At 32.3% G+C, this 19,101-nt stretch overlaps 2 protein-coding genes and 1 pseudogene across 17 annotated transcripts in view; all 3 read left to right on the top strand.

The window, feature by feature from the left end:
- The window catches only part of LOC102609848 (disease resistance protein RGA2-like), a 144,081-nt gene extending 132,133 nt beyond the window's left edge, over positions 1-11,948 (top strand). Inside the window, exons 10-13 of the mRNA XM_052441446.1 lie at positions 9,905-10,429; positions 10,534-10,598; positions 10,883-11,020; positions 11,495-11,948. The gene's annotated coding sequence lies outside the window, so the exon portion shown is untranslated. The remainder of the gene's footprint in view (positions 1-9,904; positions 10,430-10,533; positions 10,599-10,882; positions 11,021-11,494) is intronic.
- Positions 3,805-19,101, top strand: part of LOC102613735 (putative disease resistance protein RGA1) — a 63,696-nt gene continuing 48,399 nt past the window's right edge. For 15 of the 16 annotated variants that reach the window (XM_052441452.1, XM_052441451.1, XM_052441459.1 and 12 more), the window contains exon 1: positions 3,807-6,139. In XM_052441452.1, coding sequence (XP_052297412.1) covers positions 3,966-6,139 — 2,174 coding nt within the window. In that variant the 5' untranslated portion in view covers positions 3,807-3,965. Of the gene's footprint in view, positions 6,140-19,101 lie in introns of all 16 variants that reach the window. The other variant, XM_052441466.1, reaches the window with a different exon arrangement.
- On the top strand, positions 14,355-15,378 carry LOC102613417 (elongation of fatty acids protein 3-like; annotated as a pseudogene).

Here is a 19,101-nt window from a genome sequence, read left to right on the forward strand (position 1 = left end):
GTTGCCACTTGTTTAAAATAAAAAAGGGAAAAGGATATTTATGTTCCCAAGGTTTGGAGAAATAGTAACCAATACTCCTAAGTTTCTTAAAATGGTCACCAAAACTCCCTTTTGACCATTATACCATTTACCTTTAGTATCCCGAAAAATTTAACTTGTAAATTTTTTATAAACACAAATATTATATAAATAATCTAATCTACGTAGTAGATTAATAATATTGAAATATTTAATATTTAAATAAATTTAACTATGTAAATTATTATATTATAATTATTTTAATAATATATTTGTATTTATTGTAGATATTTTAAATAAATATTTGCATTAAATACATTTTACAATTAAAAAAGTCTCATGTTAAAATTATTATTTTACATAATAATTTAAATTTTAATACATTTATTTTAATATTATGTTTATATTTATCATAAAATTTACTTTAACATAATCAAATATATTAATAGATTGTAGAATGTTGAAATATTTTTAAATATTGAAGTTATTTTAAAATATATATATTATTACATTTATTTTAATATTATATTTCTATTTATTATAAAAATTTAAAGTTAAATTTTGGGATAATAAAGGTAAAGGGTATTGTAATAAAAAATAAGTCTTAGTGTCTCTTTTTGAAAACTTGGGAATGTTGGTACCATTTTTCAAAACTTTGGGGATATAGATGTCCTTTTCCTGACAAAAAAATAACATTTTTGATAGGAGATATAATAAGCTTTGTTCCTTAGAAAAATCCATCAGATATATTATGCCCCCGATTGCTATTGTTAAAAATAAGTAATTCTTTCTTTCTGTATATTAAAATAGTAAAAGGGTGGATAATATTTAAAATAGTTTTTTAACCTTTTATCTTTTCTGACATTCGAATTTTAAACTCGAGAAGTGAAGCAAATAAACTTCTTGAGAGGTTAACTAAATCCTTAGTAATTTGATATAATTTCATTTCATTAGAACAGTTCTCCAAAGCAATTTAGTTATCTTTCCCATATTTTCTTTGTAATATGAGGTAAGGGCATCTCCAATGCTTAACACCATTTTGGTGTAACACCAACACCAAAAATGTACTTTTTTCACACCAAATTACTATTTCATCTCCAACCCATTTACACCAAATTTTACACCAAAAAAAATATTCTTCTTTTTATTCTTTTAATTCTCAAGAATTAATTCAATTAACACAATAAATATTACTATTAATATAGATAATTAAGTCATAAATAATTTTATATCGATTAACAAAAAAAAATAGAAAATTATTAAATTTGGCATTTTATTTTTATTATTAATTTTTGTGTTGAATATTTTTTTATTTAAAATTTTAGTATAATATTCAAAAATTAAAAAATGAAATAAAAATAATAATAATAATAACTTAAAATATTATATAAAATAGGACATATATGTAAATAAGAAAAAGTAGTAAGGATATTTGGGACTTTTTTTTCCTAACACCAAATGAATAGTATTGCACCATATTTGGTGTAATACTATTCATAACACCATTTTGGTGTTGATTTTAGTGTTACATTAGAAAAATATTTTACACTAAAAATGATACAAAAGGTGATTTAGTGTTAGATTTAATACTACATTAGAGATGGCCTAAGTACGTAGACAATAATATGATATTTATTAAAATCATTATGGGACATATTTTATTTTATTTTATTTTTTCTCAACAAAGTATCCGACTGTAGATATAATAAATTACTAATTACCATTATTTGAGTCGCACTCTAAACTAGATTTTGAAGTTTTGTAATGACATAATAAAGTTATGTATTGACACTGGACTAAAACAGAGCCACAAAAAATGGTCCATACGTTAACGTTAAATTGAAAAATATAATAAATAAATTTCATTTGTGATGAAATTCGTAATGGATTTATTACTTAGTTATCTTTCACATACTCTCTTTGTAATATCAGACAAGTCATAGATCACAGTATGATATTTATTGTAATTAAAATCATTATAAAACTGATTTTATTTTTTTTTCTCAAACAAAATATCTATCTAATTGCAGATGTAATAAATTACTAATTACCATTATTTGAGTCGCTCTCTAAATTAGATCTTGGAGTTTGTCATGGCATAATAGAGTTACATTCTCAAATGACCAAATCAATTAATGAGATAATGGCTTTTGCTTTTGCCTACCTGACAAAAAGATGTTGTCGGCCAAGTTGAAAAATATAGTAAATAAATTTCACTTGCACGGTACAAATTTGTGCTGAAATTCATAATGAATTAATATGATTAGGCGAAATTACTCCATATAATTTCATCAATATCTATTAAACGATAAAAAATTTATTGATATTTATAATATAAAAAATCTATCCACTGAGACTATTCTTAGATCAACAATTAATATATTATATATAACTTTAGAAGGTTCACCGGTGGATTGATCTAAGCCTTTTGTTGTAGTTTATAAATATTTTGTTGCTTATAATGTAAGAAATTTTACAGGAGCTGATGCTGAGTAGTCTGAATAAGAAAATTAATTATGTTTGTAAGTTATTGGGTATTCATAATAAAATAAACAGATAAAAAATGAATAAAAATTTAAATACTTAATTAATTTTTATCAAATTCTTATCAAATATTTAAAAAAGTATGTAAAATCAATTAATTGATGGTATTATTAATTTTCATGATTAATATTAAATATAAATAAACAATAATGACATAAATTAAAGTCTCATAAATGGATAACTTTTTTTTCTTTAATCTTATCCCAAGTCCCAACTAAAGGAATGTGTAAATTAGGATTATTAATCCCATAATTTTAGGATTAAACTTAAATTTAGTCCCTTAGTCCAATTCAATTAAGCTTACCAAATATGATATAAATATATAATTACAAAATTAGTCCAATTCCATACTTAATCCTAGTATCCGAACATGGCCTGATAAAATAGTTTAGGTAATATACTTCTATGACTCACAATTTAAATGAATTCGAGAATTTATATAAGGGATGGAAAATTCACAATAATCATAACATGTGCTATCTTTTCTTCCTTTTCTTCATTAAATAAAAGAAAAAAATTAATGACAGAACCACTGCTGTGTGATATCGATGAAGTCGCATTCGCCTACCTAATATTGCGCAATCAGATAGAAAAAAGGGTCGGCTGCATGATTTTTCCAACTTTTGTCTTATTTTTCTCTTTTCCACTACAAATTAATTTGAGAATGTTACATTTTCCAATTCTCTTTTTGTCGTGACATAATAGACTAAAACGGAATCACATACTTTTTCAAATGACCAAATGGCTTTGGCCTACCTGATAATAAAAGGAATGGATCCATACGTTAGTATGGATAAATTGAAAAATATAATAAATAAATTGTCAGGAGATGATTTTTATCAAAAATTTCACTCGCACGGTCCCGACCAAATACAAATTTGTGATGATATTCATAATGAATTTATACAATTAGGCGAAATTACTCTATATAGTTTCATCGATATATATTATACCATTAAAAATATACTACTATTTATAATAAAAAAAATTTATGACTATTTTAAATCGACTGTATTAAATGTGAATTCACAAGATTCATAGATAGATTGCACTGAGCTTTTTGTTGCAGTTTACAAATATTTTGTTACTAATTATCTTAAGAGCGGCAAGTAACTAAACACAAATGTAAGAAATTTTACAAGTGCTGATGCTGTGTACTCCGCAGAAAGCTAGCCCCAGACGGTGACTCCTGTGGGGACTCCTTCAATTTGTAGCACAAAAGAACGTTCACATTGACATTGAATGAACATGCTTGAATGTAGATGTTTAAATATGTCATATGGTATAAGAAGAATGCAAACATGCTTGAATGAACATTCTCACAGAATACATAAAACCTACTTTCCTCTGAGCATTTTAGCAAGAAAAGCAATTGCAGCATTACCATTTGATCTAATATCAGAATGGCTCATGCGATCGTTTCCTCTCTCCTGGACCAGCTGAAATCCATTGCTCAAGATCAGGTGAAAGAAAAGTGGAGGCTTGTGACGGGTGTCGAACAAGAAGTGGGAAAGCTTACCACCAATCTTCAAGCCATTCAAGCTGTGCTGGAAGATGCAGAGCAGAGGCAAATGAAGCAGGACAAAGCTGTTACTTTTTGGCTGGATCAGCTCAGAGACGCATCCTACGACATGGAAGATGTGTTGGAAGAGTGGATCACTGAAACACGGAAATTGCAGCTTGATGAGGGCGGCGATGATGATGATGATGATAACGACAATGCTTTTGTTACTCTTTTGACGAAGGTATGCTCCTTCTTTCCTGCTGCCTCAAACTGCTTTGGTGGTTTCAAACAACTCAGTCTTCGTCATGATATTGCTGTCAAGATTAGAGAAATCAGTGAAAAGCTAGATGATATTGCCACTCGAAAAGATAGGTTTAAATTTGTTGAGAATGTGAGTAACAATGTTAAGAATCCAGAGCGAGTGCGAACCATCTCCTTGATTGATGAGGGGGAGGTTTGCGGTAGAGTTGATGAGAAAAATGAGCTCTTAAGCAAGTTGTTGTGTGAAAGTAGTGAACAACAAAATGGCCTTCAGGTCATTTCACTGGTTGGGTTAGGGGGTATAGGTAAAACCACTCTTGCACAACTAGCCTATAATAATGATGAGGTGAAAAGAAATTTTGAAAAAGTTATATGGGTGTGTGTATCGAACACTTTTGATCAGATTAGGATTGCCAAAGCAATCATTGAAGGTCTAGGCGAGTCAGCTTCTGGTTTAAACGAATTCCAATCTCTTATGAGCCGTATCCAGAGTTCAATTAAAGGAAAAAAAAATTTTCTTGTCTTAGATGATGTATGGGATGGGGATTACAATAAATGGCAACCATTCTTCCGTTGTCTAAAAAATGGTCTCCACGGAAGTAAAATTTTGGTTACTACACGTAATGAGTCAGTTGCACGTATGATGGGATCAACAGATAGTATCTCCATCAAGCAATTGGCTGAAGAGGAATGCTGGTCATTGTTCAAGCAGTTAGCATTTTTCGGTTGTTCTTTTGAGGATTGTGAAAAATTAGAACCAATCGGGCGAAAAATTGCATGTAAGTGCAAAGGCCTGCCTCTTGCTGCAAAGGTAATAGGGAATCTCTTGCGCTCTAAAAGTACAGTAAAAGAGTGGCAAAGAATTTTGGAGAGTGAAATGTGGAAAGTACAAGAGATTGGGCAAGATCTTTTGGCCCCTTTGTTGTTGAGTTATAACGATTTGCCCTCCAATTCTATGGTAAAACAGTGTTTCTCATATTGTACTGTCTTTCCAAAAGACTGCATTATGAATAAAGAGAAATTGATAGATCTGTGGATGGCTCAAGGTTACCTTAATGCAGATGAAGACGAAGAAATGGAGACGATTGGAGAAGAGTATTTCAACATCTTAGCAACACGCTCTTTCTTTCAAGAGTTTGAGAAAAATGATGATGATAATATTAGGAGTTGCAAGATGCATGACATAGTACATGATTTTGCCCAATTTGTAAGTAGCAAAGAATGTTTGTGGCTACAAATTAATGGTACCAAAGAATCAGTCATAAAGCCTTCTGGTGTCAAAGTCCGTCACTTAGGGTTAAATTTTCAACGAGGAGCTTCATTTCCTATGTCCTTTTTTGAATTTGATAGATTGCGTAGCCTCTTAATTTATGATAGAAGTTATTCCAATGGGAGTCTTAATGGCAGCATCCTTCAGGAGTTATTTAGTAAATTGGCGTGTTTAAGGGCATTAGTTATAAGCCAATTTTACATTTCAGGTTCCCATCATGAGGCAAATAGGATTAAAGAAATTCCAGAAAATGTCGGAAAATTGATACATTTAAAATATCTTAATTTGTCTGAATTAGGCATAGAGAGACTACCTGAGACTTTGTGTGAATTATATAATTTACAAAAGCTAGATATTAGGAGGTGCCGAAATCTTAGGGAATTGCCTGCGGGGATTGGGAAGTTAATGAACATGAGGACTTTACTGAATGGTGAAACTTATGCATTGAAGTACATGCCAATAGGAATTTCCAAATTAACCAATCTTCGAACATTAGACAGGTTTGTGGTGGGTGGAGGTGTTGATGGTAGCAATACGTGTAGGCTTGAATCTCTGAAAAATCTTCAACTCCGTGGTAAATGTAGTATAGAAGGGCTGAGTAATGTATCGCATGTGGATGAGGCTGAGAGGTTACAACTTTACAATAAGAAAAACCTCCTTCGTTTGCATCTTGTGTTTGGTAGAGTCGTAGATGGCGAAGGCGAAGAAGGGAGGAGGAAGAATGAGAAAGATAAACAACTTCTTGAAGCCTTACAACCGCCTTTGAATGTAGAGGAATTATGGATTATATTCTACGGAGGCAACATTTTTCCCAAATGGTTGACTTTGCTAACCAATCTAAGGAATTTAACGCTTGCCTCGTGCGTTAACTGTGAGCATTTGCCTCCTTTGGGAAAATTGCCTCTGGAAAAACTCGTAATCGACGACTTGAAAAGTGTAAAAAGCGTGGGTAATGAGTTTTTGGGAATAGAAGAAAACAGTGAGGATGACCCATCTTCATCTTCATCGTCATCATCAGTTATTGCCTTCCCCAAATTGAAATATCTCAAAATTTGGGCCACGGAAGAATTGGAAGAGTGGAATTACAGGATTACGAGGAAGGAAAACATCTCCATCATGCCCCGTCTTTCTTCCTTGAAGATTTGGTATTGCAACAAATTAAAGGCGCTGCCGGATTACCTTCTTCAAACGACGGCACTGCAGGAACTGAGTATTTATTATTGTGGTCTTCTAGAAGAACTGCCCATTCTAGAAGATCGCAGGACAACAGACATACCACGTCTTTCTTCCTTGACGATTTGGTATTGCCCCAAATTAAAGGTGCTACCGGATTACCTTCTTCAAACGACGGCACTGCAGGAATTGAGAATTTGGGGATGTCCCATTCTGGAAAACCGTTATGGAGAGGGGAAAGGAGAAGACTGGCATAAGATATCTCACATTCCCCACATCAAGTGGCGGTAAATTCTCGAATGGCTGCAATTACTATCACCCACCGGTAAAAACTGGTCTATTTTACTTTGTTGTTACTTCAAACAACGACACTGCAAACATTGACAATTTTATAGAATGCATTAGTACATGTCAATAACAAGACCAATTAGATTATGGCATTGCTTTATTTTATTTATTTATTTATTTGATTCTTTTGAAATAAGATCAATTAATTAGATCATGCTAGAAGTTAATTTTTTTTTTTTCAAATGAAAAAGGAGCAGTCATACAAAGTTTGAATATAAAATTTATAATCTAAAACTAATGATGTGACAATTAACATGTTATTAACCTCTCTAATAGAGTAGGAAGTCCCAAATACATCATATTCTGCTCCAGAAATCAATTCCACCTAGAATACTTCTTTCTATTGAAATTAATGATGATTTGTTTGTTTGCATCATGAAAGTCAAAAATAATTTTATGAGTAATTTGATTCTTTGCGGTACAAAAAATAAATTTGGAAAGTACTAATTTCTCTCATACTTTTTGGGCTAAAAAATAAATGTAAGTCTAACATATTTATTATTTAATGGTTCTATATAGAATCAATCATGGTACAAATATGTAAAACTTCCTAGTTATCAATTTTGTCTTGCATAATGATAATCGTATTTTTTTATATATAATTTATGTGACATTAATTCTTTAAAGTAATTGTGGAATTGTTTTTACTACATTAGCCCTCTTTGTTTTATTTCATACGAGTTTAATTATGTTCACCAGGGATTCGAGGAAATGTCAGAACCACACTAGCAATTCACAGGTCCAATCTAATTTGGTTTTAATGATGCAGGCAGGAGAGTATGCTAAGAAAATGAAAAGTTTAGCCAAAGGATTGCTAAAATGTTCTGTTGGTAATTCACTTGCTTTATTTTATAGAATTTCATTTCCATCTTCTTCTATTGATATCTTGTTGTGAATAAACAAGAACAGAGAAGTAAATGATTGAACCTCAGAGAAGTAAAGATATATCAAAATTCGATATTATGATCATTAAAGCAAGCTCAAGCTCAAGCATTGCATTTTTTATTTTATTTAGTTTATGGAATTTTCATTTCCACCTGCATTGCATTTTTATTTCATTTTTAGGCTGACGTTGAAGACTCTGTGGAGAACATTGGGGTAACCAAGGATTATCACTGTGGTTATTGTGCAACGTTTGGTTACTTTGGAGAAGGAAGTGATGGCCGGGTCTGCTCTGTTTCAATTGAGGATGGACAGCTGCCTGAAAGACATGATGATTTATCCTATATAAATATATTGAATTGTGCTAATATTTTCATATGCGTCAATGGAGGCAGGAATTTGGTGTTGACACTATTATGCAGGTAACCACACTTCATAGTTTGCACAAATTTGCGTTGTCAGAATATCCTTTAATATTCATTGTGTTTCTTTGTGTTGATCAGGTTATCATCTCCAAGGGTTTGAAAGAGCCTTTGCAGTAAACTCAGTTGTCACCAGCTCGTGCAATTGCACATTCATTCAGAGTACTTCAATATTGGGTTTTCAAGTTTTGTATGTTTAGTCGTTTAAAATGTTTAGTCACTCATTCTTAATCATTTCTGATTTTCAAGTTCTTTAGGGCCATGAACAGTTTTTCAAACTCATTCTTATTTTTTAGGTTGATTTCCTACTCGTGGAGAACATTGGCAAGTCCAAGGATTAGGCTGGCGATGGAACTACTACCTCTGTTGTTATTGTGCAAGGTTTGATCGCTGGACCTTGAACAAGAATGCCTTACACGCATTCCGTAATTGAAGCATTCTCTAAAGCAAAAGAGCAGTAGAAGGAATAGTGATGGCCGGATCTGCTCTATCTTAATTGAAGATCTCTGTGATGTTGAGGAGCTTAAAGCAGTTGATGCTTTTTGAAAATTGTTATTACAGATGAATTGACTCCTGAAGACGAGTATCTAACGATTGTTAAGGCGTATTTTCATGAACTTCCTTTCTTAACAAATGTTTCAATGCTGGCTGTAGTAACAATTTCATATCTTGCGTCTCTCGGGTGCATCATGTTCACGGGTTTGAAAAAGCATTTGTGGTAATGCTTCAAAGCTTGTACAATGGCTGTGAAAAGGCACATTCAATTAGGTACGTTTTGGTGCGGTCTCCCAATGCTAATATCATATTTTGTATACAATCTTAATATGCAATAAATCATTGTATACAAAGTTTTCTATTGATTATATGGTGACTGAAATTTTAATTATCATATCAATCTTAAATTTTTTTTAACTCTCTTTTACTTTGCTTGTACAGAGTACCTGTTTTGGCTGATATGTCTAATTCGTAGAAATTCATTTCCTTCGGTTTCCATTGGCTTTAGCACAAACAGAAACAGAGCTCTGGGGAAAAGTTTTACTTCTTGTGATATTATGCCTTTGTTTCTTCATTCATCATATTTTTCGAATTCATGCTCTCATTCAGAGAGTAAAGCCTTTTCCAGGTTGCTTTGTAGCCGAACTTTGACGTCATTGATGCATGACTGTCATTTAGATTTTCCAAATAACTGTTAGATTGGAGAAGAATAAGAAGATATTGTTAAGATATTGTTAAAAGGGTATTTAATTAGCGCCCGCTGAATGTAGTTGCCAATAATGCATTGAAATAGTGGGGGAAAGTTATTGTCTTCAATTTTGCAAGCATCTCGTATTGTGAAGATTTTACCCACATGAGATGCCGTGATGCTTGACATCAGGGTAATACAGGTCAAATTTTAGTATCAATATATATCTTCTTCTTTATTGTTCTGCCTCTAAATATTAAACTTTAGGCAAGTTGTTTTTGTTTGTGTAAGTTTATCAGGTTAAGGATACTAAGCAGATTAATTGTTCACAAGCCAATTTGATCAGTGCTAGATATCATCATCAAATTTGAGTAGAGAATCTTTGAAGACAATTTTGTTGTGAGAGTTTCACTGTAATGAATTTTGGGAGCTTGAACTCACGTGAGTGAGATATTAGAAGGTATTGGGGATTTGGGTTATGAGTAATCGTTATCCTTCCAATATTTGCAAGCTCTCACTTGTTAGCTTCACGGGTTTGAGGAAGTCTTTGCAGTAAACTTTCCACCACGAGCAATTGCTGCCAAGAGACATATACACTCGAGTAATTTAGTTTCAGATTTACAAGGCGTGTCTATTAAATTAGTTTCGATTATCATATTTAGTCACTCATACTGAAACTTTTCTAATTTTCAAGTTCCTTAGGGACACCACAGTGTTTCAAGTCTGCATATGGCTGCAAAAGATTGAGGCATCGCGATTGAGCACACACAGAAACAGAGGTAAAGGAAAAGAAGACAGTAGAAGATGCTCTAAATATAACAAAAGTATACTTCTACTTGTGCTTATTTCAATTTTGTTTCTCCTGTCATCATATTTGATTAATTCGTTCGAACTCACAATCTCACACATTATTTAAAACCATTTGCAGGTGGTTTGCAAGCTAGTTAAGTTAACGCAAAAACACTACTCTGGACAAAGATGAGCAAATTAAAGGTGATAAATGCAAATTGAATTTCCATGATTAATTGTTAGGCTGGTGCAGATATTCTTAAAAGGCATTAAGCTACCTTATGGAATTGGAAAATTATTATTGCTTGAAAGCAAGCAGAATCTTTGTTGCGAAGGCTTTCCCCACTTGATAAGATGCAAGATTCTTCGCCAAACATCCTTTTCATTCCTTTGTTCACTTATTTGTTATAAATAGAGTAAACTTAGAAGATTGTTCTGTTTGCTGTCTAAGCCAGTGTATCATTTGTTAAATTTGGGCCATCTGTCAGGACTAATGTGCTTGGTTATGGTGCTTTCAATGGACTAAATGCAAACATGAGATATCAGCTATTGTGTGGATTTGATAGAGCGGTCACCAACCATTTTGAAGTTATTGGAGTAGCACTGATCTTAGGCACGGCTTTGAGGTCATTGCCTCTTCTTTTACGTATTTGTCTATTGATCGACATCTCTATATATACATTGATAGACCAAATTACTCTTATTTTAATGTTTTGTTTGTTAAACTTTGACTGGGGAATTTGTTTGTTTGTCTCATAAGTTGTTAATGTGGTTCCTATTGAAGTGTATATATCTATCAATTTTCCTTTACTTAATCAACTAGCATCCTTTCCAAGTCCAGATACTTACCAATAGTGAGACTTTGCTACGGAAGTATAATTTCTCTTGTTTTGCAGTTAAATATGTAAGAATAGTTTTCAATTTACAGAATTCTGATATAGTTCTCTAAGGAAATGCGAGTGGTGAATATGGTTCCAACTTTTAATAGGCTTAATAGGCCCATTTGTTCAGCCACAGTGATCGCGGTCTGAATTCTTCTTTACTGTCTATATGTGTTGGAGTTTGTCTATTGTCCAACTTCTCAACTGGATTCCATGCAGGGTTTTGAATGTCTAATTAGGAGAAAGATCAACGGATGACCTTTTGAAGAAGCCTTGCACAACAGGCTTGATACCAAAGTCTCCAGGTGGTTGATACCAAAGAATGCCATTGTTTCTGGGCTTGGGCTCCTTGGTGTCAAACAAGATAATGGGAAATAGGGGCAACTAAAGCGCGAAGAAAGAGGATGGTCCGGAGGAAGGTGTCTGCATAAATTTGTTGGAGTTGATGTAGTCAATTGCCCAATTTTGCTGCCTGTCGAAGAGACACAGCATGGAAGTCCTCATCAAACTCTGAGACACCTAAGAAATAGTATGAGGTGGTGGTATTCCCCTGGTGTTAATTTCCTGGCAAGTGTGGTTCACAGATAGAGGGATTCTTTTCTTGATGTCTAAATACCATATGTGATGCAACGTCGTATATTCTAAGATATTAAATTCTATTTCAGATTTCTCATATAGTGTCTTTGTCACTTCTGTGGTACACTTTTGATCGCAAATTTCCATTTGAAGTAGCCGATATTCTTTACAGACTAATTATCTAATGATTATTTTGTACAAAAAAAAATCAAAACTTTAATTATTTGATCATACTCAACCTAGGTCTTATTCCATATTACTAGTTGTTGTGAAAAAAAAAATGACAATGTGTAATAAATGTATGACTTTTAAATAATAATTTTAATAAAAATAATAAAGATATTATAAGTTTTTTTTATAATAAAATATGAGATCAAATCAAATTAATTTTTAAGTCACAATAGCAAATGTTTATCAAAACTATTTAATTATATGACTTAAAAGATATAGTTGTCCAACCGCAACAATATATATAAAGATTTACCAAACTTTACCTGACTTTAATTGTACCCACTCAATTATGTAAGTCCATACTCCACGCGCTTGACCATATGAGATGTTACTCAACTTTAACAAATCTTACTTAAACTTTGCACGTTTGACATGCTGGATGAAATATGATAGCATATGATGCGATAGAATATAATAGGAATGGTTGTAACAAGATTATAATTAGTACTAGTTTATATTTTATGTGATGTAGTATATGAACACATTATATTACAAATTTTAGTGTTATACTAATCAAAAATTTGAATTATTTTATTATTGTAAAAATTTAATATCTTAAATAACAGTTATTTTTATTAAGTATTTTTGTTGCAATGAATTATACTTTTTAAAATATAATTGAAAATTATTATTACTAAACTAATAAAAAATTAATTATTTGAGTTATCTACTAAACTACTTAGCTCACGAGATAAATTCACTTTGTTTAGAACGAAACGGATTACATTTAGTACTATTTTGTATTTTATGTGACGTAGTGTATGATTCAATTATATTACAAATTTTATTGTAATAAAAAAAATTGAATTATTTTATTATTGTAAAAATATAATATCTTAAATAACAATTATTTTTATTAAGTATTTTTTTAATGATTTAAAATATAATTATAAATTCTTATTATTAAACTAATGAAAAATTAATTATTTGAGTAATCTCCTAAACTACTTATTTCACGAGATAAATTCACTTAGTTTAGGATGAAACGGTGGGTTATTTTTATGTGGGAGCCACATCCTTTCCATATGAGATGTTACTATTTTGAATTATTTTATTATTGAAAAAATATAATATGTTAAATAACAGTTATTTTTATTAAGTTTTTTTTCTGTTGAATTATAGTTTTAAAATATAATCCAAAATTTTTATTACTAAACTAATAAAAAATTAATTATTTGAGTTACGTCCTAAACCAACGTAGCTCACGAGATAAATCACTTAGTTTAGAACGAAACGGTGGGTTTTATGTGGGAAGCCACATCCTTTCCATATCAACCTCAACATCCAAACATGAAATTGGACTAAAAATAGTTCTTTCCCATGTATTTGCGTACCCTCCTGCCACTAAACGCAATTGTATATTCTGGACCTTATTTGACTTACTTGATTTTATTAACTTAATTTTCTCCCATTTCCATTGTTGACGTTGAGTGCATGTAATCCACAAGTTTGATTGAGAAGAAATAGCCAAAAAAAAACTGATGATATGATAATAGCAAAAAATCTAATGACACCCACGTCCAAAGAAGCCGTTGTCACAAAGGCCTGGATGCCATACCTCGAACCCATCCCTTTTTACTATGAGTGACGATATAGCCACAAATTTTTATACTAACTTATTTTATACAAACTAATATGACGTCAATTCATTGGTTGAATGAAAATACAAAATAATGAAAGTAAATCATGTGGGCCAAGAAATATTTAATTTAACCAATAAATTGACGCCACATAAGTTTACAAAATAAATTTATACAAGAGTTTGTGGCTGTATTACTGTATTATTACTCTTTTACCATATTTTATAATTAAAGAGGTCATTGTTTGAAAGAAAAGAATGACATGTTGGTATGAAATTACGTTAAAATGAACATATCACTTTTTTTTTTGTGTGAGTGATGGCTTCGTTTAATGACAGTTGACAGACAATGAATCATCTTTTAATTTTAGTTTTGATTTAATAAAAAATATTAATTTTTGTAGTTTCGGTAGATGAAATTTCGAATCAAATATTAATATAGTTAAAGTACCCAACTCAATATTTGTTTAAATCACAAAAAATATTAATTGCTTTACATGAAAAAAAAAAGAAAAAGAAAAAAGTGATCACTTGATTTAACTTCCTTTACTAAATTTCCGATTTAAAATCTAAAACGGAAAAAGGAAAACAAGTTTTGGAAACACACTCGGAGTTTTAAATTGATATGAAAAAAGAGTTTATTATTGACTATCTTTTTCCCAAAATTTAAGCTAAGACAACAATATGTCCAAAATACCCTCCACATTATCCCAAAACTTTATAAACTCCCCCGTTCCTCTCAACATCATCTCTTCCAAATCTTTCTTCCCCCCAAAAACCAGCCATGGCTTCATATTCAATTACCTCAACACTCCAATATTGGCTTGTAAACCACCCCCAAATCCTCAACTTCACATGGACTCCGAACCAAACACTAGCTTCCTCCCCACACTTCCTCATTCATCCTCTACCACGCATCAACATCAACATCACCACCATCATCACCTCTCATTGGACCCCACATCCTCAAGCCCATCATAGCCGTCCATAACCTCACCGTCCTCCTCCTCTCCCTCATCATGGCCGTTGGTTGCACTCTCTCCATCATCCTCCATTTACCCCACCTCCATTACACCCTCTGTTTCCCCCCTGCCATTTCTCTGTCTGGCCCTCTCTTCTTCTACGCTTACATCTTCTACCTCTCCAAAATACTCGAATTCTTAGACACCCTTTTGATCATTTTGTCAAACTCCGTCCAACGGCTCACGTTCCTCCACGTCTACCACCATACAACCGCGTTGTAATGTGCTACCTTTGGTTACAGACGAAGCAGTCTTTGTTTCCTATTGCACTTGTCACCAATGCAAGTGTGCATGTGATCATGTACGGGTACTATCTGTTGTGTGTGATGGGGTTGCGGCCAAAGTGGAAGAGATTGGTCACTGATTGTCAGATTGTTCAGTTTGTGTTTGGTTTTGTTGTTTCGGTTTTGATGCTGTATTATCATTTCACGGGTTTTGGTTGCCTGGGATTTGGGGTTGGTGCTTCAACGCTGTGTTTAATGCGTCCCTTTTGGCACTTTTTGTTAATTTTTATTCCAAGAGCTATGCTAAGAAGAAGAAGCAGGGATGATCAAAGTGTTGTGATTGTTTTGTGTTTTTTATTTATTTATTTGATTTTGGTTAATTATGAATGGTGGTAATTGGTTGAATGCAATTGAAGAGATGCTTTCAGTTGCCTAAACTTTGTATTTTCAATTTTGGTAATAAATGTCATTTGTCACCACATTTTTTTAGTCTCTCCATTTTTAAATTCCCTCACACACAAAATTCGGATTTTTATTTTGTAAACTATTATTTTTAATTTTCGTTAATGTGTTAGCTATTATTATCTACAGTTATCTCATACAGCACACATGACACATCAGCTAAAATTAGATTATGAATTTTGGGCACAAGGCCAAGTCCCACCGTTTGGTTGGAAATAAGGAGCATTAGTGAAATATGTTTAGTTAAGTAATAATTTGTTATTTTAGAGTAAAAAATAAGGGTAAATTGTATTATATCCCTTATTAGATTGACAAACTTCAATTTACCCGCTAAAAGTATAAAAACTTCAACTTATCTCCAAATACTGCTAAAAGTATAAAAACTTCAACTTATCTCCAAATATTGTTTTCTTCCCATTAAATTTAACTACTGAAAGCATAAAATTATATTTGTACATTCTCTTAATAGTCAACTCATGGATAAGAAGTCAAAACATATAAGGTAATTTCCACAAAACCCAAATGTAGGGGCGGGCAACGGTTCGGTTTAGAAGTTAGAAACCAAATGGTTTGAAAACAAACAAACCAATTGGTTTGCATTCGGTTTAGTTTGAACTGACAAATTGATCGGTTCGCTTCAACTTAATTAAAAAATATATTTATTTTAAAATATAAATGTCTAAAATAAATTTTTTTTTTCATTTTTCAATTCCTAATCTTAAATGTTTTATAACCCTAAATCGGCAGCCATCTCTCTCAAGGTCGGCGGCGGCACAACAAGCTCTCTTGGTCTCTCCCTTGCAATCTCACGGTGATTGAATTCTCATGATGTCTTCACTTTTGTTTCTTGTTCTTGTGTGATTGAATTCCCTCTATACACATAGACCCCCGCCTCTTGTTCTTTGGCTCAATGGAGTTTCTTTTCTTTTCTCTCAGTTTCTTTCCTTTTGAATTCTCATGATGTTTCTATTTTTGTTTCTGTTTCTTAGAAGTGTTTTCCAAATTGGAAGAATACGAATTGAACCTGAGCTTAACTTCAGAATTGAACCGAATCGAAACAAATTGAAATATTTTGATTCGATTACAAAATTCATTTCACATTCGGTTCTCTTTCTTAAGAATCATTTGGCCCAAATGTTTCAATAAATTTCAATGAACACTCAAACATTTCAATAAAATTCGCTTTGTACCCAAATTTATAATTTATATTTTTTAATTGGTTAATTTTTTAACTGCAAAAGCATAAAAAATTATTTCTTTTTAAAATAAGAAAATTAATTTTTTAAAACTTTTTTCTTTTTTTATTTTCTGGTTAATTTCTTTATCTGGTTCGGTTCATTTTCCCTTTTTTTCTTTTTTATTTCTTACCGTTTTCTACATGTTCTCCACGCTTCATCTTCGCCAAGCATCATAAGGCCACAGTAGCCATGCCAGCAACTTGCAGTGAAGTTTGGAGCTGCGCGATGGCGCAGCAACGCCACTATTCCAAGTCTTGGCCCATCATCTCCTTTTCAACAAATCTTAGCTTCTTCCCAAATTCATTAGTGAACCCCAAAACCAGACTAATCATGAAAATTATTAACTGCTGGACCAAAACCAGCAAGAAACCGATCTTGATCCCCTAAGATCCACTCAAAATCTCTTTGACCTAAGAATGGCTAATAATCAACACAATCTTGATGAAGACACAGATACTGAAACAATCAGAGATCGAATCAGATAGAGAACTAAAAATACACACACAAGGACTCAAAAGGATTATAGTGGTTTAGCCACACAAGTGACCTACATCCACTGTGAAAAGGAAAGCAAGTTTTTTTACTAATCTGGCCTTTACAAGATACAAAAGAAGCTGAGAAAAGGTCAGCCTCTGGATTAATCCCATATAACAACTCACAAGGCTTCATACAACACGAAATTGCTTTTAGAAATACCCCCAGAAGCCAGCTCAACGTTACTAGGTTTGTTAGCAACAAACCTATAAATTTCCCTCGCCTTTCAACAGCTTTTACTAGCCATTTAAACCAGCTTTTGGACACGTGTTGCAATCACCTCAGAAACGCTGTCGTCATCTACCGTTTTGAGAAAGTAATGCACGTGTTGTATCACCTGCTCAACTTATTCACTCAACTGACGGAACAACTTTGTCATATGGCTTCCTAACTCGAGATAACCGACATATCATCTATTAACAGGTTGAATAACCGACATGTCGAACATAGTCACAACCTCAGATTTGTGGTTCATCTCTCAACATTAACAACCATTTGCTTGGATCAATGTGTGCTTGGCATGGCTACGCACGTCTATGGGCTTACTTGGAATGGTTGCTGATGGCTATGGGATTGCTTGGAATGGTCGCAACGCGTAGCTATGGGCTCGCTTGGATTGGCCGCGCACAGCCATGGGTTTGCTTGGCATGGCTGCATGCATCCATGGGCTTGCTTGGAATGCCCGTGCCTAGCTGCCATGATTTTTCTAGCGTAGCCATGGGTTTTGCTGGACATGGCAGTGCGAAATAGACATGGGTTTTGCTGGGCTGATTTGAAATTAACAGTGGTTGTGGATTTGTTAAGTGTGTGAAAGAGAAGAAAAAAATGAACGAAGCAGAAGATGAACAGGGAATAGAACGAAGAAGATGAAGAAAGTAGAAGAGAGGGAAAAAAATATTTTCCTTTTTTATAAATTTTGGGATTTTTATTTCAAAATTTATAATTTTTGTTTAAATTTGACAATTTTAATGGATTGGGGTGAGATTTTCTTTGTAACTATGTGTAGAAGGAGGTTTTCGGATGGTTTTTGGCTGGGTTAACATGAAATATGCTTGTTTTATGAAATATTATTATTGAGATTTTGTTTTATTTTTTAAAAAATAGATTAGAGGATGATTTTAATTAATGACACACATAAAGTTTGAATTAATTATATTTTAGAAATAGTAGGATTTAAATGATATATCTTTCCAACATAAATATACCAGTAACAGAAGTTATTCTGTAATTAACAATGATATTATTGTATTTTAGTGAGTCAACATTGGTCGATAGTTAAATTTAACAGATTTTAGAAGGTAAATTAAAATTTTTATATTTTTACGTGTAAATTAAAGAATGTCAATCTCATAAGGGTTTAAAATGCAATTTACCCAAAAATTAGTGTTAAAATTTTATAGATGAGTGTATGTTAAGATATTCAAAGTATTAGAAAATAAAATTTGTCCTTATATTTGTTCAAAAGATAAGGAATACACACACATACATATTGCCTTCTTAATGTAAACAATAAAACTCCATGGAGATTTCCTTTTCTTTTGGTATTTTCGCAACAAAAGCACACTTAATAACTCATCAAATTATTTCTCCTTTTCTTTGATCGCTTCGCCTCTCCTAGAGCTGCTGAACTCCTTTGTTGCTGATGAAGTGAAACAACAGGTGAGGCTTTTCAAAAGACCCCAATATGTATAAAGAGAAACTAATTACATTATCAATGGCTCAAGGTTACCTTAATACAGAAGAGGGAAAATAGATGAAGATTCGATTCGATTCGATCCGATAATAGTAGTTTATTTTAATTCATTTGATTTCATAGTAGTAGCTTTTTTTTTTTTTTTTTGAAAATTGGTAAAAACGAACTAAAATGAGATAATTACATAAAAACAATCTTCAATGACTAAATTAATTTGAATAAAAAAAACTCAAAATAAACAAGCTCAAAATTTACCCCTAATTTGAA

This window comes from Citrus sinensis, chromosome 5, assembly GCF_022201045.2.
Source record: "Citrus sinensis cultivar Valencia sweet orange chromosome 5, DVS_A1.0, whole genome shotgun sequence".
NCBI classification, from domain to species: domain Eukaryota; kingdom Viridiplantae; phylum Streptophyta; class Magnoliopsida; order Sapindales; family Rutaceae; genus Citrus; species Citrus sinensis.